This window comes from Phaethon aethereus (assembly GCF_964289735.1).
Source record: "Phaethon aethereus genome assembly, chromosome: 18".
NCBI classification, from domain to species: domain Eukaryota; kingdom Metazoa; phylum Chordata; class Aves; order Phaethontiformes; family Phaethontidae; genus Phaethon; species Phaethon aethereus.
The window spans coordinates 5,210,230-5,229,460 of NC_138594.1; the positions used below are offsets into that span (position 1 = coordinate 5,210,230).

Below are 19,231 nucleotides of genomic sequence, written 5' to 3' on the forward strand. Positions count from 1 at the left end.
GCAAGGAGGGAGGTGACTTCTGCATGGGAGGTGGGAATTGAGCACCACTGCTGGCATGGGGTCGCTGTGCCCGCACCGTCTCCTTGTGATGGGGCTTTTTGAAAATCCTCTGCCCTGTGTGTCAGTGTCCCCCATGCAAAAGGCTTTCACCAGCCTAACTGAAGCTCTGAGAGGAGGCTTCGGGCTGAGATCAGCTTAGGCCCGTATTGTCTAAGGTTGTGGAGATGAGAGAAAAAGTCTACACTTCAAAAAATAACCAAAGCACGTCTTTTACGTTCAGTTTTTGGTGCAGAACAGCTGGAAGGAGAGGAGAGCTGGCTGGGCACAGTGGGGCTCAGCTGCTCTTTCCCCACCTGATTTCAGCTCAGGGAAACACGCTGGGCTGCAAACCAGGGGAGGTGGGAGCGGGTCTGCCCCACACTCAGCTGTCAGAGCGTAGCCACATCCGTCCCTTGACGAGGTCAGCCTGGCCGCAGTTCTCAGCAGCACATCGCATCCGTGGCTGCCAGCAGCTCTCGCCTCTGGTCCCTTTCCAGGCGGTCCGGCTCCGGCAGCATGGATGGGCACGAACGCAGAGAGCAGCTGCCAGGAGCTCTAGCAGCATGCCGCCCTGCTTCCCCCCCTCCCCACGTGCTCCGTTTGATGATGAGCAGTGCAGTGAGAGCTTTGCTTTGGCTCTCTGCATTCGCAGCTCCAGACCTGTTTGCGCTTGGCCCTGTGTGTTTTCAGGCAGCAGAGGACCGGGAGCACCAGACCCCAGCATGGTCCATGTGTTTCTTCTGCAACCCAGCTGTGGCAGCGGCTGGTGAACAGGGTTTTCCTGCACTGGAGTGCAGCGTGCCACCGGTACCATTGCAAACTCAACTCTAAACTGCTGTTTGAGCCGGGAGCGGGCTGGCCGGGAAGTGATGTCCTGTGCCTATGTGCTGGTTGACCCTACCACTGGCTTAGCGTCGCGTGCCTTTGGCAGCCTGGATGGGCCAGGGCCCTGGAGCACGTAGGTGAAATCCTTGCTGGCTTCATGCTTAGGGATACTCCGCAGTGCCAGGGATACGCTGGCAGCGGTGCCGTGACAGCTGGCTGCCACGTGGCTCGGCAGAATGGGGCCAAAGGGCCCCCCGTGGTGTGTGCAGGAGCTCTGCAGTGATTGCAGGGGACACAGGACATCTGCTCTGAAGCCAAGGGTCTTCTCCCTGGGTTTTGAGCAGTTTCTGTTTTCTTTGCTCGGGAAAAATTATCCTCCGAGCTTGTGGGACAACTGCTTTGGAGAGTCAAGAGCTGCTGGTGTCCTTTCTGCAGGGATCGACCTCAGCTCTGGGATATAAAGCATAAAAACACTTCTCTCTAAAAGCTGGTTTTTTTGAAGTTGTGGAATCTGATGTGCTTTCTGGGACGTTGTTTGTGGGAGTCAGATGAGCTCCTGGCCTGGACCTGCCTAAAAGAGTCCTTGCAGCCAGCTGGTCTGATTGCAAAAGCAAGTCCGGCCGGGAAGCAGCAGAGGATGCTGCAGGGCTGAGGTTTGGAAGGCTGTTGCTGCTGTTAATCCTGTCCAGCTAAGGGCTTTCCAAGTTACTCCCTAAGTCTTCCCTGTGGAGCTGGACAGGGGAGGCTGCAGGAGGGTAGAGGCACAGATGTGCCAGGATGCTCCTTCCTGGGGTTCCCTGGTCCCCGTGGCCTTCTTCAGGGCTCTGCTGAGTGTCACCGCAGCCCTTCAAACATCCCTGATAGCATCTGCCTGCCCTCGGGGTTGCTGTGATATTGGCTGGATGCAGGGAACTGGCTCTTGCCCTGCTAGCTCCCAGCAAACAGGCTGCTTTGGAGCCAGGGGAGATGCTTGCTGCCTGCGGCATCCTGCCTGGGACGGACTCGAGCTCCTTGAGCCGGGGAGGCTGCAGGGGAAGCAGCCGCACCTCTTCCCCCCACACCGCAGATCCGGTGCAGGCTGAGTCCATTAGCATCCCCATCCTCTGGCCCCTGAAAAAAATTGCCTGGAAACAAGTCAGTGCTGATTGTGGTTCATCCTGCTCTTTTCCAGGTCAGAGCGGCTTGGGGAAATCCACGTTAATCAACACCCTCTTTAAATCCAAAATCAGCCGGAAGTCTGTACAGCCGACTTCTGAAGAGCGGATCCCCAAGACCATTGAAATCAAATCCATCACTCACGGTGAGGCTCTGCAGATCCTACCTGGTGCTTTGGCTTTTGGTCCTGCTCTGCCTTGTGTCTCCGGGGGCTCGCGGGGGTGGTGGACCTCTACTAAACCTCCATTCTCATCTCTCTGAAGGGGCTTTTACCATCCAGAGATGCTTGCAGGGCTGAGGAGACATCTATTTTTTTCTTTATCCACCAGCATTGACTTAATTGTGATGGAAGGGAACAAGTGAGGTGGCTGTGGGGGGTGGCATTTCAGGGCAGATGTGGTGCTACCTCCCTTTGGAGGGCTGATTTGGACCTGTTAGAAGCTGTGAAGATGCGTTTCTACCCTGGGAGCAAACTCCAGCCCTCCAGCTGATTTTGGGAGGGTGGGCTTGGCCAGGGTGCCCATCGACACTTGCCTCATGCACCAGCTTTCTTCTTCCTTTCAGAGATTGAAGAGAAGGGGGTTCGCATGAAGCTGACGGTCATCGACACCCCGGGCTTTGGAGACCACATCAACAACGAGAACTGGTGAGCTGGCTGCGCTGACATGGGGACCGGTGCAGGGGGAAGGCAGCTGAGCCCCGGGGCATCCTGACCCAGAGCTGGTGCTGAGGGCCGTAGCCCAGTCCTGTGCCACCCATGCTCCCTGAGGAGCCGGGGAGAGGGTTGTTGTGGGTGGCAACGCGGTGCCATGCTCCCTGGGGCTGATCCTGGACCCTGTGAGAGCCCACAAACATCCTGCTGTTCCGGGCATGAGACAGCCTTTGTTTGCGGCCAGGAGCAGCTGTGTGCCGGCGTGGCCGGCCAGTCCGGCCGGTCCCCGGACCGCGCTCGTGCGGCTCTGAAGGCTGAACCCTGCCAGGAGTCCCTGGGACAGTGGCTGGCTGTGCGGGATGGCCGCCCTGGGCCGGGCAGGGCTGGCCTGGCTGGCCCATGGCAGGTGCCCTCTCCTCACCGTGAGCGGGGCTGGGCTTGTGGGGTTTGATGCTGCTCTTGCTCCTGTGCCATGGCACCGTGCAAGGAGCCAAGGGACGCTCCCGGCCCTGCCCTGCTCAGTGGCCGGGTCCAGGAGGAGAGGCCGGAGGGCTTTTTAGGCACTTGCTTGTCTAAACCAGCTAGTACATCCCCTCCTGCTGCGGTGTGTGGAGTTGCCACGCGGTGAACACGTGAGGTTTGTGATTTCCCTGCCACCCACGGTTGCTGTATGAGTGGGAGCTGACTAAAACGTTCCCTGTGTGAGTGTGTTTTGGTCAGTTTGTTTGTTTTACGGGATTCTGTAAGATGCTGAGTATCCCCGGCTTGGCAGGCTCTGCTTCACGCAGTCAGGCCAGTTGGGAGGGTCAGGGTGGTCCAGAGCCCTCACACAAACCCATCATCCCATCTTCCTCCCTCTCTCCGCAGCTGGCAGCCCATCATGAAGTTCATCAACGACCAGTACGAGAAGTACCTGCAGGAGGAAATCAACATTAACCGGAAGAAGCGGATCCCCGACACGCGAGTGCACTGCTGTATATACTTCATCCCAGCCACTGGCCACTCGTACGTAGCCTGCCGCCTTCGCTCCGAGCCTCGGGGCTTCCCTCTCCCGCGTTCAGTCTCGGGCAACTCAGCTGTCAGGGTAGTCCTTGGGATCCCCCTGTGTCTCCTGGGGACTCGAGGAGCGTGAGGACAGCGTGAAGCTGTCCCTCCTAGGGCGGTAGCATCTGGAGCCCTCACGATAACACAGTAGAGCCGCTGTACCGCAGAGAAACGTGGCGTTTCCTCTTTCGAGGGGCCGTCAAAGCCTCCCTGAGCTCCAGCTAGCGGCTTGCTTTGCTTTGGTCACCTTGCTTGCGCGACCGAGGACGGACACCAATCGCTGAGTTCTCAAATTGGATGGAAAGGCTGCCTTTGCAAACAGAACATTAATTTTTTTTCTGTGCCCCTGCCTTTGTAAGGGGTTTCCTTGCGTTGCCAAGGGAGCGAACACCCTCACCCTTTAAGGACATTTTGTAGGTTGTTTGACTAGTCTGCAAGTGGGATGCAGTTTGTTCAGCACAGAGCTCTCCTAGTTCTGGCACTTCTCAAGCAACAGCATCAAAGGCCCAGATCTCGCTCTGGTTTTGGGTTGGTGGGGTTTTTTGGTTTTTTTTTTATCTAGGCACATAGCCCGTAGTGAAAATCTGGGACACTTAAAGTGTCTTGAAAAACGTGACTTAAAGTATCACAACATAAAGCAAGACCTAAATTTCCTTTTGCTTTGTGTCAATTCCTTCCACTTCTGGCTCTGTCTGAGTGGGGATTTTTTTGGGTCTGTTTTCAAAAGTAAACTTAAGCCGCCAGCACTGTATTACTGTCAGCCTTTTCCTCTTCCCCATGTAGAGATTTATTCCAACAGAAAAGACTTTGTTTTGCTTCTGTCAGTGGGTAGACCAAAAATGCATCCTTCACTGGAATAAAATGACTGCATGGGCCAGTTATGCTCTTCTTGTGTAACTGGCTGTCGACTGGGAACAGAGGGGCCGACAAAACGTTTATGGTTTAATATGATAAAGCAGAAAATGTTTCAAAGGGAGATGACATTTCTGGGCCAGTCTAGCGTGTTGGTCCCGCTTATCTCAGCCCTGATCTGCAGACCCTGCCTCAGCAGGTCGGAGTGTTGCAGCATTAGCTGTGCTTGAGCTTTTTCTCATCGCTTTGGCTGTTTAACTCTGAAAACCACATCTGATTCTCAGACCCTGCAGATACCTGACCTGCACAGAGCTTGCAAGTTTTGGATGGTGGCAGCTGCCCTTCCTGGGCCGTGCAGGCGGGGGCATGGAGCCCCGTCCCCACGTCCCCCCCCGGAGCCTCTCCAGCTGCGCGTTCTGGTTTCTCTCACCCGCCGGCTAACAGCAATTGTGTGGATATTCAGCTGCTTTTTTTCTTTCTCTCCAACAAACATGTGTTTCCAATATCCAAGGAAGCCCGGCGGTTGGAGGCCGCTGTTGCTGAGCCCTGCGCTGATCCTCCTTCCCTGTAGCCTGATAGCCCGGCTGGGGCCGGCGCTCGCTCCCCGGCCGTGGCCTGGGGACTGCGCTTTCCTTCCCCCCGTGTCAGAGCCGGCCTCTGACTCGCGCGTTCTCTCCTGCCGCGGGACGGAGATAAGCCAAGGAATGAGTGAAGGGGGACAAACCCCATCGGGAGGGAGAAGTCGGTGGGAAATTTTGTTTCTCTGAGAGCTCGAGCAGGGGTTGGGTTTCCTTTCTGTTCCCTTGTGAAGCCCAAGTTACCTTTCTCATCATTACGGACGGGCTGCCCGTGGGTCTGTGGACACGAACGGATGGCGTGGCCACCTCTTCTGCTGGGTGGAGCTGCTGCGGCAGCGCTGGTGGCGGAGGATCACGCTCATTCTGGAGGAGAGCGGTTTGGAAGGCCGTGCCATGGGGTTGTCGCACAAGACTGAGTGCAGGTTTGTGCCCCCGCTGAGGCAGGTGGTCCGCGGTCCCTTGCAGAAGGGTATGGGAAGGGTATCGAGGCCCTTGCTGCGGTGCCTCTGGCTTCTCCAGAGGCGATGGGGAGCACGGCCAGCACGGGCAGTGGCTCGTAGTGCTTCAGGGACCTGCACCAGGGACATCCTCACCCAGCTGTGGAGGACCCCACCATGCCCACGTGGCACCATCCGTGTGCTCCCCATTCCCCACACCCCTTGCCATCCCGGGATGCTTGGTGCCGTCCATCCTGGGGTAGTGCTTGCACGGAGCTTGTTTCCATTGCCTTCGGGGAGCTGCTGCCTTCACCGTGTGACGCAGCCAAAGCAGCGGTGACTGGTGTCCGTCTGTCCTCCCTGCTCATGTGGATGGGCATGGCACAGGACTCAGCATCCCTTCCTGGCACGTGGAGGCTGCAGGCAGCCAGGGCTAAGCCCGCCAGGTCACTGGGCAAGAGCTTGCTTTTATCTTAAGTAAAAAGGAGAGAGAGGGATTTAAAAAAAAAAAGCAAGGTTAACCAGGTGCACAGATTCAGAGGCTGGAGCAGAGGACTGCTCGGCTCCCTTTCAGTCTGGCCCTCCCATCCGGGCAGATCAGGGGTTAATCAGCGGAGAAGTTTCCGCTGCTGTCTCCCTTTGCAGGGAGTTCGGGGCAGGCTTTACAACCCATCCGGTTCACACACACCCTGTCCTTCTTGTAACACTCCCGTAAAACCATGTTTGCGAAGGCTAAGTAACGTGCTGGCAGGGGCTCTGGGCCGCAGCCGTGCAAGCCCAGCTCTTTGCCACCCAATAAATATCTCAGCTCTGACCCCTGTGAAGCACCGCTCAGCTCTGAAACGGGGCTCTGAAACGGGGCTCTGAAACACCGCCTGGCCTCGGCAGCCCCTTTTCTGCCTGTTGCAGAGCCGTGGGCTGACGCACTGTCACCCACTGCCTCTTTCCCCGCTAGCAGCCCCTCTTGGGTGCCCACCACGTCCCTGGGGCAGGCTGATGGGTCCCGGTGACGGGGCTGGCCAGCTGCTGGGTGCTCGCTGGTGTTTGCTTAATGCACAGCTCACATTCCTGCTGCTCCTTCGATCTGGGGCACAACCAAAAGGAAATAACTTTGTAGCTCACTGTGAATTTTGATTCCTATAATGGCATTTCAAGGGAACCAGCAGGAATGAGCCTCTGCTTAGATCCTGTCCGTGCATGGTGGCTGCAGGCAGTGCAGAAATAACGTGTGCCCAGCTGCACTGCTTTCCCCAGCCCCATAGCAAGAGGGATGGGGTGGGCTGGAGCATGTCTGGCAGCTTTTCCACCCCCTCCCAGCAAAGCCTGAAGTGTGGATGGTCTAGTTGCAAGTTAATAATATCAGGGACCATTTGGAGAAAGGGAAGAAAGCAGATGTTTTTTCTTCTTCAGCTCTGTCCTCTCTTTTGTGGTCTGCTTGGAGCAGATTGCATGCACCTGAAATGAAATAACTTGCTTTCTCTTGCTGTTTTGCATCTTTATGTCTATAAGGGTTTCACTGCTAATCCTCGCCAGGTACTGGCATCGATGTTTTGTGCAGGTGAGCCAAGTTCAGATACCTGGCGGAGGCCAGCACCACTGTGCCTGTGGCTTGTCACGGAATGGTGGTGGTTAAACACCAAAACCGGTCCCCGCAGATACCAGCAGAAGGTCCCTGCTGTCCTGGACTGTGCCTTGCAGCAGGAGTTTAAGAGGAATTAGGTCTGGGCTTGCCCCATCGTGACGTTGGCCATGTCTCCCTGCGTCTGTACAGGTGGAAATCCAGGTCTTTGCGCTCATGATCACCTTAAGCCATTTATTCTCCTTTGGTGTCTTCATATGGACGTGACATCTAGCAACAGGTCTTGTTCGTAGTGAAAATGATCACTTTCTTTTAACTGCTACGCAGCAGGAGTTGGTAGAATACCTAGAAACCAGAATTTATTAGAAAATACCCTATAAACATAGAGTTTGCTCTTGTGAGGAGTCCCTCGGTTCCCTTCCCGTTCTCCAGGACGGTGCAGGGAGGTGCCCACGGGAGGTGGCCTCCGTGGAGGAGGCACTTGCAGAAGCCCATCGGAGCAGAAAGTCGTGTCAGAGGTGTCTTGGGCTCTTCTGGCTTTGGGTGCAGAACGGTGTGGTTCATGGTCACTGCGCCGGCACGGGTGCTGGTGGACATGGGCAGGGGTGTGGGCTGGCTCTGGCTCTGCCTCCAGCTCTCAGGCTCACTGCTGGCACCGTCCAGGTATCGGTGAGGGCTCAGTAATGGGGCTTTTACGTGCCAGTTGAGCTGAAACTGAAATCTCTGGCTGACCGTGAATTCATCTGCATCGGCTACATATGCATCCTGGTCTCCACTCTGAAAGAAAAGCTGATGAAAGAGGCAGGAACACAGTCTCAGTAGGAAAGAGGCTTTTAGAGGGGAAAAATTGTTTGAAAAATAGCAGAGAGAGGAGGGGAAAGAAGTCTGCTGGGAAGGGAGCATAACTGCATTACTTCCTTGGAGGTCTGGGAAGTACATTATGCAGAGCTCCAAACAATGTTTGCCAGCAGCAAGTCTGCTTAGATGTGTCCATGGGGGTTTCCTTGTGTTTTTTTTTTTTCTTATATTTTTTTTAATAGCCAAACTCTTTCTTTCCTGGGGCCCAGGGTGATCTGCGACTCCTGAGTTTGTGTTAGGAACTCATTTGTCCGCACGCTAACGACGTTCTCTGGGCTATGTGTGCCGTTAGCATGTGGGGTGAAGGTCCACGTGGCACGGTCCAGCCCAATCCCTGGGAGAGGAGTGGGTTTGACCAGGGAAGGGCTGGGCTGGATCACCAGTGCTGGCATTTTTGGATCAGCCGGAGCTGAGTGGGTCTCTCCAGGACTGGACGTCCCTTCCTTAGCGCTGGAGCCGGGCAGGGGTGGCCTCATGGGGTGGGGATGCTGCCGGGTGACTGCCGAGGAGCAGGATCAGGCCCTTCCCCATGGCACTCGTGTGACTCTTGCTGCGTTTGCAGGAGCCGTGCTGGGTCTGCGGGGGTCTCTGAGCCCTTCTTAGGGCCTGAGAAGACCAGGGTGGGGTTTGGCTTGAGCGTATTGGCAGTAGGTGCTCTCTTGGCTGTGCTCTGTTCTGCTCTGTGTTCCCCCACACAGAGCTCCTGCTGGGTGCCTGCTTGCACCTGGGCATTTTAAGTCACCGTGCCATTTATTTTGGTTTCTTCCCTGTTGCCGTGGGCCTCTGGTTTGTAGCACAGGGCTGGCCTGACCTTGGGGAGAGTCATAGAATCATAGAATTTTTGGACTGGAAGGGACCGTTAAAGGCCATCTCGTCCAACCCCTGCCATGAGCAGGGACATCTGCAACCAGAGCAGGTCGCTCTGACATCTGTCCAACCTGAGCTGGGATGTTCCCAGGGATGGCGCATCTACCACCTCTCTGGGCAACCTGGGCCAGGGTTTCACCACCCTCGTTGGCAAAAATTCCTTCCTTCTATCTAGTCTGAATCTGCCCTCTTTTAGTTTAAACCCATCACCCCTTGTCCTATCGCAACTGGCCCTGCTGAACAGTCTGTCCCCATCTTTCTCCTCAGCCCTGGCAGCTGCAGGAAGGTCTCCCCGGAGCCTTCTCTGCTCCAGGCTGAGCCCTCCCAGCTCTCCCAGCCTGTCCTCCCAGCAGAGCTGTCCCAGCCCTCGGAGCATCGCTGGGGCCTCCTCTGGCCCGGCTCCAGCAGGTCCGTGTCTCTCCTGTTCTTGGCCCCAGCTCTGCCACTGAAGCCTACTGAAAGGTGTCTTCACCTCTCCCTGCCCCATTTTCCCCGAAGATGAGTTTGGTCGTGTCCTGCTGGCACATGCCACCGCTGGAGGTCATGAGGATGTACGAGTGGCAGAGGTGTCCCTTTCCTTCTGGGGCTCTGGCGTTGACCTTCCTGCCCCTTCCTTGTGTGCTTTCAGAGAGGGCTTGTTTCAAACAGACTTCTTGATGCACGAGCACCCCGAAGCTGTTCTTGTACCATGGTGTCCCCTGGGGCCTCCAGGTTTCCTTTTTCTAGGCAACATCTGCACAACTGTCCTGTATGGGCATGTGTCCCCATCGCCTCCAGAGCCACCGAGGGGGACTTGCAGCAAGTGGAGGTGTCCCAAGGAGGGCTTTCCTCTAGCTGGCTTGGGAACCCCCAGCAGTACAAACACCTTCAGGGAGGACTGAGGAGCGAGAGAGGGTCATGGCCAGGCGCGCTCATTGCTGTCTGCAGCTGGGCTGCAGCCCTCGGATGCGGAGCACCGTGGCACCGGAGGTCGTGTCCGTGCTTTCAGCAGGAGCATTTAGCAGGGAGGGGTGTCCCGAGGGGCCGATCATTGGGGTTATGCAGTCTCTGCAGCTTTCCTCTGCTGAGACTTTTGTCGTAGAGATTTTCTGGTATTTTTGCCCTCTGGAGCAAGCAGCATCTCTTTTGTGCTGTGTGAGCCCCTGGAGAATTAGCAGAGCCCTTTTCAATCCCAACCGATGGATGCGAGGTGCAATCCTGGCTTGTGCACGACAGCGAGCTGGTGCTCAGCCACAGGAGGGAGTGTGAGCAGGGGTAGTCACCTGTGACCATTTCCACGTCGTGCTGTCCCTGGAGGGTGGGTGACAGTGGGTGAAAGCTTGGATAGGGCTGGAGGACATTTCACACCACGGTCTCTCCCCGTTTGTGCGTCGCAGGCGGGCTGGCCCTGCAGCCAGCGTCGCCCGTGCTCTCATCCCGGCTTCGCCAAGGCCGCGCGTAGCTTTGGGCAAGCTCCCGCAGTCTTCTGTGGCCGAGCATCTCTGCAGAGATAAAAGCCGTCTCCCACCTCAGGGGGCTTTGCGACGGTTCGCAGGTGATAGCGGGGCACTTCGAAAGGGAAATGTAAGCGTTTGTCTGCAAACCGCCTCATGAGACAGATGAACGCTGTCGTCCTTTTAAGAAAATGTCTTTATTTGTCCTCTCTAAAAGGAAGCGATTCCCTCTCTGTGTCTAGTCTTTGAATGCCCCCTCTCTGCCAGGGGATTGCAGCAGCCCCCCCCTCAAATCCCCTTTTCTCTGCTGTATTTTTCAGGCTCCGACCACTAGACATCGAGTTCATGAAACGCCTGAGCAAAGTGGTCAACATCGTCCCCGTGATTGCAAAAGCCGACACGTTAACGCTGGAGGAGAGGGACTACTTCAAACAAAGGGTAAGGGGCTGGCAGCTCTTATCCCGGCTTCCACCTCTTGTCCCCCATCCCCTCCTGCCCCTCTCCCCCTCCCTGGCTCCTCCGCCGTCCCGCGGCAGGGCCGGGGAGGCGAGCGCCTGGCCGGGAGCCCAGCGCATTCCTCCGGCTGCCGCTCTGAGCAATCCCACGTGGCCGGAGGAAAGGCCTGCGCTCCAAGCGGTTCCTTGTGTTTCTCTTGGATCTTTGTCAGTGCGGGAGAAGTTTCGAGCCCTAAGTCTTGGGGCCTGTTTCTCCTGCCTCCTCCGTTATCATTGTTCTTTTCAGGCTGGTGCCTGTTATTCTGGGGGGTAGATGGTGCCGCACGCAGGGGTTTGAAAACCCACCCTGTGCAGCGTCATGCACTGATAGAGGAACCAAGGAAAAAAAATGTGTGGGTTTGCTGAGCTCAGCTGGGCAAGATTTATGGGGGAAACAAGGCACGAAATTCCCTCTGGCGGGAGCTGGCGGTGGGGAGCCGAGGGGCTGTCCGAATCCACAGCAAGGCATGGGCTTTCTTCCGTGCACGCACGGCTGGTGCTGCTGAGAGGGGGGATGCCACGGTTTGGGGTTTGGGAAGGGGCTGTAAACCCATTCGGGTAGCTGACGGATGTGGCTGCAGGCGTGATGGCCTCAGCATTCCCTGCAGAAGTAAGCAAGCCACCAAGCTTGTTGGTCCGTGAGTCTGCATTGCAGGGAAGTGAAGTGAAAGGAAAAGGGAGTCTGGCCAAAAGAGCAGTTTTAGGGGCCACCTCCACTGGTTGTGGAGAGGATGGCACATGAGCCAGGGGTTGTTTGATGCCTCCGTGCAGAAGAGGATGAGCCACCCCTTGCACACCAGTGTCTTCTCAGATCCAGTCTGGTTTTGGGGACTGAATCCAAACTCCGCAAGCACTTCCCTTCGCCGGGAGCTAGAGGATGGCTGGAAACGGAGCCAAGATGTAATCCAGGCTGGGCTCGATCGGCGTGGTCAGCTCATTTGCACAGAGGTCTGCGCGGAGCTGGCGCGAGAGGGTGGAGGTGTGAGCCCACGGTGCCACATCTGCTCTCTGCAGCGGCTTTTGCAGCCTACTGGCCCCGTTCAGAGGCTACAAGTGAGTGCGTCTGGGTGTCTGCAGGCTCTGGGACTACAAAAGTCAGTCTGGGATCTAAAATGACACCTGGGCACTCTCAGCTGGTGATACCATCCTTGTGTAATGAAATACCATGGGGAGACTGCCTGGTTCACCCACCCTGCACCGGCACAGCCCAGGATGAGCTTGCCCTATCTCTAACTACATTCCTGATTGTAACCAGATCCCCAAAATCCTTCCGGATGGAGGGAGAACATGTAGCCATGTGATGTGTTTGCAGTGCCCCTTCTGCAAGGGCCTCGTTCTCCTTAACACTTGTGGCTCCAGATCCGCTGGTGCAAACGAGAGAGCAGGCAGGCGGTCCGGGTGGGCACAGGCTGGGACCTTTTCCCTTTGCTTCCAGCACGCCTGCCTGCGTGCTTTCAAAAAGCAGAGCCCTGTCTGCATCTGGGGGTGTAGCTGGTTTGGAGTCACAATAGGTTTTTGGGTTTGGATTGGGGTAGGGAGGTGATGGTGAAGCACCAGCCTGGCTGCAGGCAACCTAGGTTGGTGCCAGTGCTGGACTGAGTTAGTGGAAAGGGCTTCAGTGCCCTGTGGCGTTGGCTTTGTTGGGTTGTTCCCCTAAAAATAGTGTGCAGGTGTGGCTGGGGGTGGGAGGCCGGCTGGGGGATTTCTCTGGGCTGGATCCGCTTCCTTTGCAGCCTGCAATGTAGGGCTGACCCGGAGGAGTTTCTTGCTGTAGGAAGCAGTGGGAGCAGGCGCGCAGGCTAGGTTTGGGTTTGCGGCTTTGTTGGAGAAGGCTGATCCTCTGTGCTCCCCGTGAGTTGAGCCTCCACCCAGGAATCAGATTCCAGCGTCTCTTCCCCTTGCACAGAGCCAATATCCTTTAGAGGCCGCTCTTCCAAGCTCTCTGTGTCCCTGTCCCCTTGGACCAGGCGCTGCCATGACTCTTTTTCCAAGGAGCTAAGCAGACACCAGAAGGCAACTTCTTAACTTTGGGTTACGTGCTTGGCAGCTACATTCCCCATTGCTTGGTGCAGCTTGTATTGTCTTACTGTCTTTTTCAATCCCAAAGCAACACCCAGATCATATAACTTCATCTCACTCTCAGCCTGAACTGTGTCTTGGCACCAGGTTCTTGCAGAGATTCCAGGGCAAGCGCTTGGTAGGTGTGTAGCAGTTAAACACAGGTCTCTCTCCCCAAGGTGGGCTGTGTTTAGGATGGAGAGGGAAGATGCTGCTGCTGCTGGGCATTGCTCACGAGAGCCTCTTGTGTCGGCTGGGAGTTGCTGCTGTGGTGGGAATGCAGCTCCTCTGCCCGTGTCTCCTTCACGTGTTCCTTTGCTCTTCTCTCCTAGATAATGGCCGATCTTCTTGCCAATGGGATCGACGTGTATCCTCAGAAGGAGTTTGATGAAGACTCTGAAGATCGGCTAGTGAACGAGAAATTCAGGGTTAGTGCGTGGTGTTGTGGGTTGATGTGTTTGGATGGGCCCTGCAGCTCTGGGTGCTGGTGATGCCCTGGGAGGTCTCTTGCAAAGCACCTCTGTTTTCTTTCCAGAGCTGATGTGCCCCTGTCCAGGGCGTCTGCCCAGGACCAAGGATCCTGCCAGAGCTCAGAGCAGGGACAGAAAGAGGGTGAGGAAGGTACCTGGGGAAGGTGTCGTCTCCCATCCATGTTGCTGCTCCTTCCGCCAGCCCTGTTCCTCAAAGGTGCCCTCAGCAGCCAGCGGGCAGGGAGGTCCCGTGGCCCCTTGCCCTGCCCCAGGGGCAGGGAGGGCCGGTGCCTGCCCATCCCTGGCTAGGGGAGCCGCTTTCCCGGCACCTGCGGGTAACTTGCCCATAGGCTGCTCTGCTTTTGTGGCTGTCAATTCCGTGCTATAGGAAGTAGTTAAGAGGTTTTTTGGCTCAAAAGAGTGGATTGGGCAAATTCAAGGAAGAAAAATGTCTTTTAGGGACTCTTAAGTACAAAGACACCACCTTGGATCAGCAAATGACTGAGCCGCAGGTTGCCAGATGCTGGGGGTGTTTCCCAGGGAAGCAGCATGATACCTTTGCCTTGGCTATGCACTGGTGCCTGGCAATGAGGTGCTGGGCTAGACTGGTTTGGGGCTGGTTTTAGACTGGCTTTGGACTGGGCACGTGTGCAAGAGAGGCTCCTGCCCGGGTCCAGGGCGGCCTGCGGTCCCTGGCAGGCAATGCTGCTCAGGAGCGTCAGGGACAGACCAGCTCATCCCATGAAACTCTCCTGAAAACAGCTTGATGTAGGACCTTGCTCACCAGCTTGTTTTCCTGAGCAACCGGTTTCCAGGAGGAAAATGTAAACTTTTCTTCACTTTCCTCAGGAAATGATCCCGTTTGCAGTGGTGGGAAGTGACCAGGAGTACCAGGTTAATGGAAGACGAATCCTTGGAAGGAAGACCAAGTGGGGCACCATTGAAGGTACCTTTTCCTTGTTTCCCTACCTCTTGAGCCCATCTCCCTGTCCTGACAGGAGGTCCAAAACCAGCAGTAGAAGTTCGAGGTGTATATAGTGCTTCCCTGCCTCCCCAAAGAAAATCACTTCCCGGTGTTTAGGGACTGAAAACGCCTTGGCCAATATTCCTGCCCTGAGTTCTTGGACCTTTGTGTGGCTCGGGGGGCTGCTGAGTGCTGGAAGGGACACTTGTGGGCTTCTGTGGCCTGGCTTCTGCTGGTTGCACAGTTAAATGCCTGATGGCTGGATTTGAGGGCACACGAGTGCAGTGCTGACGTCTCTGTGTCTCGAGCCCAGATTAGAGCCTTTCCCCTGGCATCTGTAGGTCTCTGCACCCTCCACCATGCATTTGGCTGGTGCCCTGTGGGATCTCTTCCTTCTTCCAACTTCATCCCATCAGCATCTTCCTTTTTTATCCCCCATTTTAAATCATGGTTTAAAGGCTAGATGGAGGCTCCTGTGCATCTGCACATTTCCCTGTCCCTGAGAGCCAACTGGCACGTCTCCAGTGCCGCCTCTCTTATCTTCCTCCCCTTCACTTCATAGGTTTCTCTCATTTATGAGTCTTTTTAATAGGAATCCTGTGTTGAGGGATGGCTTAACAAAGATGCCAGGAAAACTGGTGTCTTTTAAAGCTCTGCTGCCCTCTTGTGCACTGGCCTTGGAAGCTTAATGGGGCTCATGAAAGCACTCGACCTTCTGCAGTGTGGCATCTGCAGGGGCAGCCTTTGCAGGACAGTGTTATTTGTTCTCTTGCCATTTCTGCATTATGTTCAAGCCTGTTTGGGTGGAAAAAAAAAAAATAAGAAGTTGATCCTTTAAATTCAAATGCCTGGTAAACTGCGAGCCAGTAGACTAATTGTGGTGGAGCAACACCCCTTGATTTTTTTCCCTCTTGCAAACACTTTTGCTTGCTCCAAGCCCTGTTCAGGCAGCAGTAGCCTCTGTCAGCAAGAGATCGTGTCCTTCTGCAGCACCGGCAGCCCGGGCAGCACAGTCACTGACACGCCTGGGATGCTGCGGGATACTTGTGGTGAAGCTATAGATGAAACATTTCTGTGGAGCCGTGCCCAGCGCTCGCTGCAGAATGCACCCCGTCCCTTTCCCTGCCGTGTTTGGGGCCCACTTAAGCTTGCGTTGGTCCAAAGGGGAGGGTCACGGTGGGAGATGCTGCTGGGAGTTCCCTCATTTGGTGGGAGGTGGTGGGAAGGGACTGGTCATGCTGAGCTGGGGCAGGTACCTGGGTAAATCACTGGCCTTAGAGCAGCAAAGAGGACTCGAGTCCTGCACCCTATAGCCCCTGGGGGTAAGTCCCCATCTCCACACGGTAGTGAAGCTCCATGGGGTCCTCCTTACCCCGAGTGGTTGCCATACTCATGCTATGGGTGCACACTGATGGGTTTCTCTCTCTTCCTACCAGTGGAGAACACGACACACTGTGAGTTCGCCTACCTGCGGGACCTCCTCATCAGGTCGGTAGGACCATGCCCTGTCCCTGTAGCCTTCGGTCACCAGGTGGCATCCAGAGAAAGGGGAGCGCCCAGCCCGGTTTGAGGCAGACGCTGCCTCGCTCTGCTCATCCCCCCGCCCTCCCTCCCCGCCCTCCCAGCCTGCAGGGAGTGGGTGGCCCCACGCAATGGGACGTGGCTTCAGGGGGCTTTTCTCAGCTATGGTGCCCGAGTTAAGGGAGAAGAGGAGCAGCGGATGGGTCAGGACAGACTCCAGGATTGCTGGCAGTGTGCAGTGAGGCTCCAGCTCGCCTGCAGGCAGCTGGGAAGCCTTTTGGCCTTCAAGATCCCTCACCGGCCCCAGGTCCTACCCGCAGCCAGAAGACATCACCTTCCTGCATCCCAGGATCGTGCCATTGTGGGGTCTTAGGCTATCACCGGTCCCTCTTGAAAGAGGTGTCCTTGCTGCAGGGGAATGGGAGGCTGAGCCCCCTTGGCTTGCTGGAGGGGGCAATGGGCTCCTCCTAAATTTGGCTGCAAGATAAACTCTGCACACATGAGCTGCTGCTGGCAGATAGTTGTGTGGGGCTACAAAACCTGATCCCAGGGACTTGCAGGACGGGGGTCTCCCTGGACGGGTGTTATGCAGCCAGGGCTCCCCCGGACCCAAGCACGGGCTGTTGGGACCAGTGAAGGCTTCTGGTCTTGGCTGCCCCTCATTGCCTCTGCTTCCCTCCTGTGCCCTAAAGATCTCGTTAACCAGTAAAGCAGGAGGGGAAATTAGGGCTGGAGGGGGTGTTTGAAAGCAGAGGTCAGGGGGTGCAGGGCTTGGGGTGGCGGAGGTGGGGCTGGCCGAACCTGCGCCCAGCGAGGTGCGATTGCCCCCGTCTCCCTTCCCCGCAGGACGCACATGCAGAACATAAAGGATATTACCAGCAACATCCACTTCGAAGCCTACAGAGTCAAGAGGCTGAACGAGGGCCAGAGCTCGCTCTCCAACGGCGTGACCGACAAAGAGCTGGTGGCTAACGAAATGTAACCGTCTCGCTCCGTAGCCAGGACCTTGCTCGCTCACGCTCGCTATTTCTCCCCTCTTCCCCCTTTATTTTTATAGAAATCCTCTGCCACTGTCCCTCTCCCCACTCCCCAGCCCCCTGCCAATGTTAACTGACCAAATAACCAGACGCTGTCTCTCTCGTGCAGCGCGGGGGGGGCCGCTCATCCCTCCGTGCACGGGTTTCCTTCTCGGCCCCCGGTCCAGCGTCCCTGGGCTGGGGACCGCCTCCCCGCGAAGCTTGGGCTCTCGCTGGCGCCCAGCACTGGCCCGACGGCCAAGCTCAGGGGAGCAGATCCGTGGGGCCGGCGGGGCTGGGGTGCCCCCCGGAGCCCTGCCTGCCCCTCCCTGCAGAGGCTCCTCTCCGTCCGTTGAAGGCAAGGGTTTCTCCAGGTGAATGTAGCCTTCGGAAGCAAGGTACGGTGGTGTGAAGAGAGCAAGATGGTGCCATCCTCATCTCCTGCTGCCTCCTCCTCCGAGCCCTCTGCAGCGCTCCGGGACCGCCAGCCCCCAACCCAACCCCTCTACCCTGCCTACATGCAATAAACTGGGAGTGTTTAGGTGTCACCTCGCCTGTCACCAACCCCCGGCCGGGCAGAGCAACCTGCTTTGGGAGAAGTGCCTTTTCAGACTGTTACCTTGCAATAGTGTGGGAGAGGGGAGGGAGGGCTTGCCTCGTCTGTCTTTGCAGCCTGCAAAAGGCCTGCGACACTTTGTAGGGACTCCTTTTCCCTCTCCCTTGGACCACAGATGTGGCTGATGTCCTGGGAACACTTGTATATTTATTTTTCATTCAGCTGGGTGGGTTTTTTCCACTGAAGGCTCGGGGTGTGTCCAAAGGGGGCTGAGAGTGGACCGTCTCTGCAAAGCGGTGATGGGAGGCAGAGGGTTGTCCTGTCTGACCCTTGTGATTATCAGGCTTTTCCCTACATCAGAGGATGCTGTTGGGTATTTTTTTCTCCTTTTTTTTTTTTTTTTTTTAAATTTTTTGGCTCCCCTGTGACACGTGTGTGTACATAGCACACTCCTCTGTTGTGCTCTCCTTGTGCAAGGGGACTGTGCACGTGCGGACCGAGCCCTGCAGCCGCAGGGAGGGCTGGGGCGATGTTTGCGGGTGCTGCACCCCGTGGCCCCCCCTGCTCTACCCACCCCCTGCCCCTCCTGTGAGTCTCCGGTAAAAAAAGACCTTGGGAAAGAGTTGGTTAAATACCATCGTGACACGGGAGCGGGCGGTCCTGGAGCAGAGCTCTGCAGTCCTGCCCCCCGCCCCGGCCCTGCTTGCGTTTCTGTTGTCCTGTTGTCCGCTCCGTCAGTCTCTGTATCCGCTCTAAGGGATAAAACTTTCTGCAAATCACCCTTTTTTTGGGGGGGTGCACATACTCAAATGGCAGCGTGTCACCTGCGGAGCCCACCCAGTGGTCTCCACGGGGGGCAGAGCCACCTTCTTCAGCACAGGTGACCAGGAGGACGGAGGAGGTTGCTCTCCGTCTTGGTGGGGATGCCTGGATGATGTTGCTCAGTGGAGGGTTTGCAGGGCCCCCCCCCACATGTGCCCCCGCGGCAGCCGAAGGGCTGCGCGCAGGGGGGTGCGTCGCGAGGAGAATCCGCTCTCCCCCCTTAACTCATGTTCCCTCCCCCCCGCAACAGCACCACGGAGCTGTTGGGGAAGAACAACTATCTACTTGCTGACTTGCTATGTTTTAGCAAAAACAAACCAAAAAAAGTGTATTAACTGAAAAAATACATGTATTTCAAGCATTAAAAAAGGCTATGAAAGGGGAGAAAATCTCTTGTGTGAGGCAGTTCTGCAAATGTCATCTTAAACTTTTTTTTTCCTCTAGCTGATATCTCAAGCTGGGCCAAGCAAGACACGCCGCTTTCTCCTTTGTAACCTGATTATTTTTTTTGGAAGAAAAAAAAAGAAAATAATACAATAAAAAAAAACTTCGTCCAGATCTATTAAAATGGCCTTTCGGGGGTTATAAGCATTATGAAAAATTTAGTCCATTTTTGTATAAATAATAGTGTTTAATATGTATTTCCCAAAATAAATGTTTCGAATGCAAGTAGAAGGAGGCTTGTTTGGAAATGTCTGTTCCCAGCCACGGTGTGATCGTTGCTGCATGGACCCCGTGGGGCTGGGGGTGACGGGAGAGTCCAGCTCCAGAGCTGCCATGCTCTGCCTACTTTGGGGTGAAGGTGTATTTATTCCTAAACCCCTTAAGTCTTCCTACCTTGGATATCTGCCCCAGGTGCTCTACAAAATGCTGGAGCTGCTGGTGCTGAGTGCCCTGGGGACCGAGGCAGCACAGCCTCTGTGTCCTTGCAATTCCGAGAGGCAGGTGGGTCCCCTCTCTCTGCTCTCATGGTGAAGCTGTTTCCACTGTAGTGGCTGGTGTTTGTATTAA

The 19,231-nt window shown here is 56.0% G+C and overlaps 1 protein-coding gene across 1 annotated transcript in view; it reads left to right on the top strand.

Moving 5' to 3' along the window:
- SEPTIN9 (septin 9) overlaps nucleotides 1–17,245 on the top strand; it is a gene marked incomplete at its 5' end in the record, with an annotated part of 107,190 nt that extends 89,945 nt beyond the window's left edge. The window contains 8 exon segments of the mRNA XM_082008198.1: nucleotides 1,931–2,164; nucleotides 2,584–2,665; nucleotides 3,539–3,676; nucleotides 10,640–10,757; nucleotides 13,204–13,299; nucleotides 14,191–14,287; nucleotides 15,742–15,793; nucleotides 16,673–17,245. Coding sequence (XP_081864324.1) covers nucleotides 1,931–2,164; nucleotides 2,584–2,665; nucleotides 3,539–3,676; nucleotides 10,640–10,757; nucleotides 13,204–13,299; nucleotides 14,191–14,287; nucleotides 15,742–15,793; nucleotides 16,673–16,808 — 953 coding nt within the window. The 3' untranslated portion in view covers nucleotides 16,809–17,245.
- Nucleotides 17,246–19,231: the final 1,986 nt, after the last annotated feature.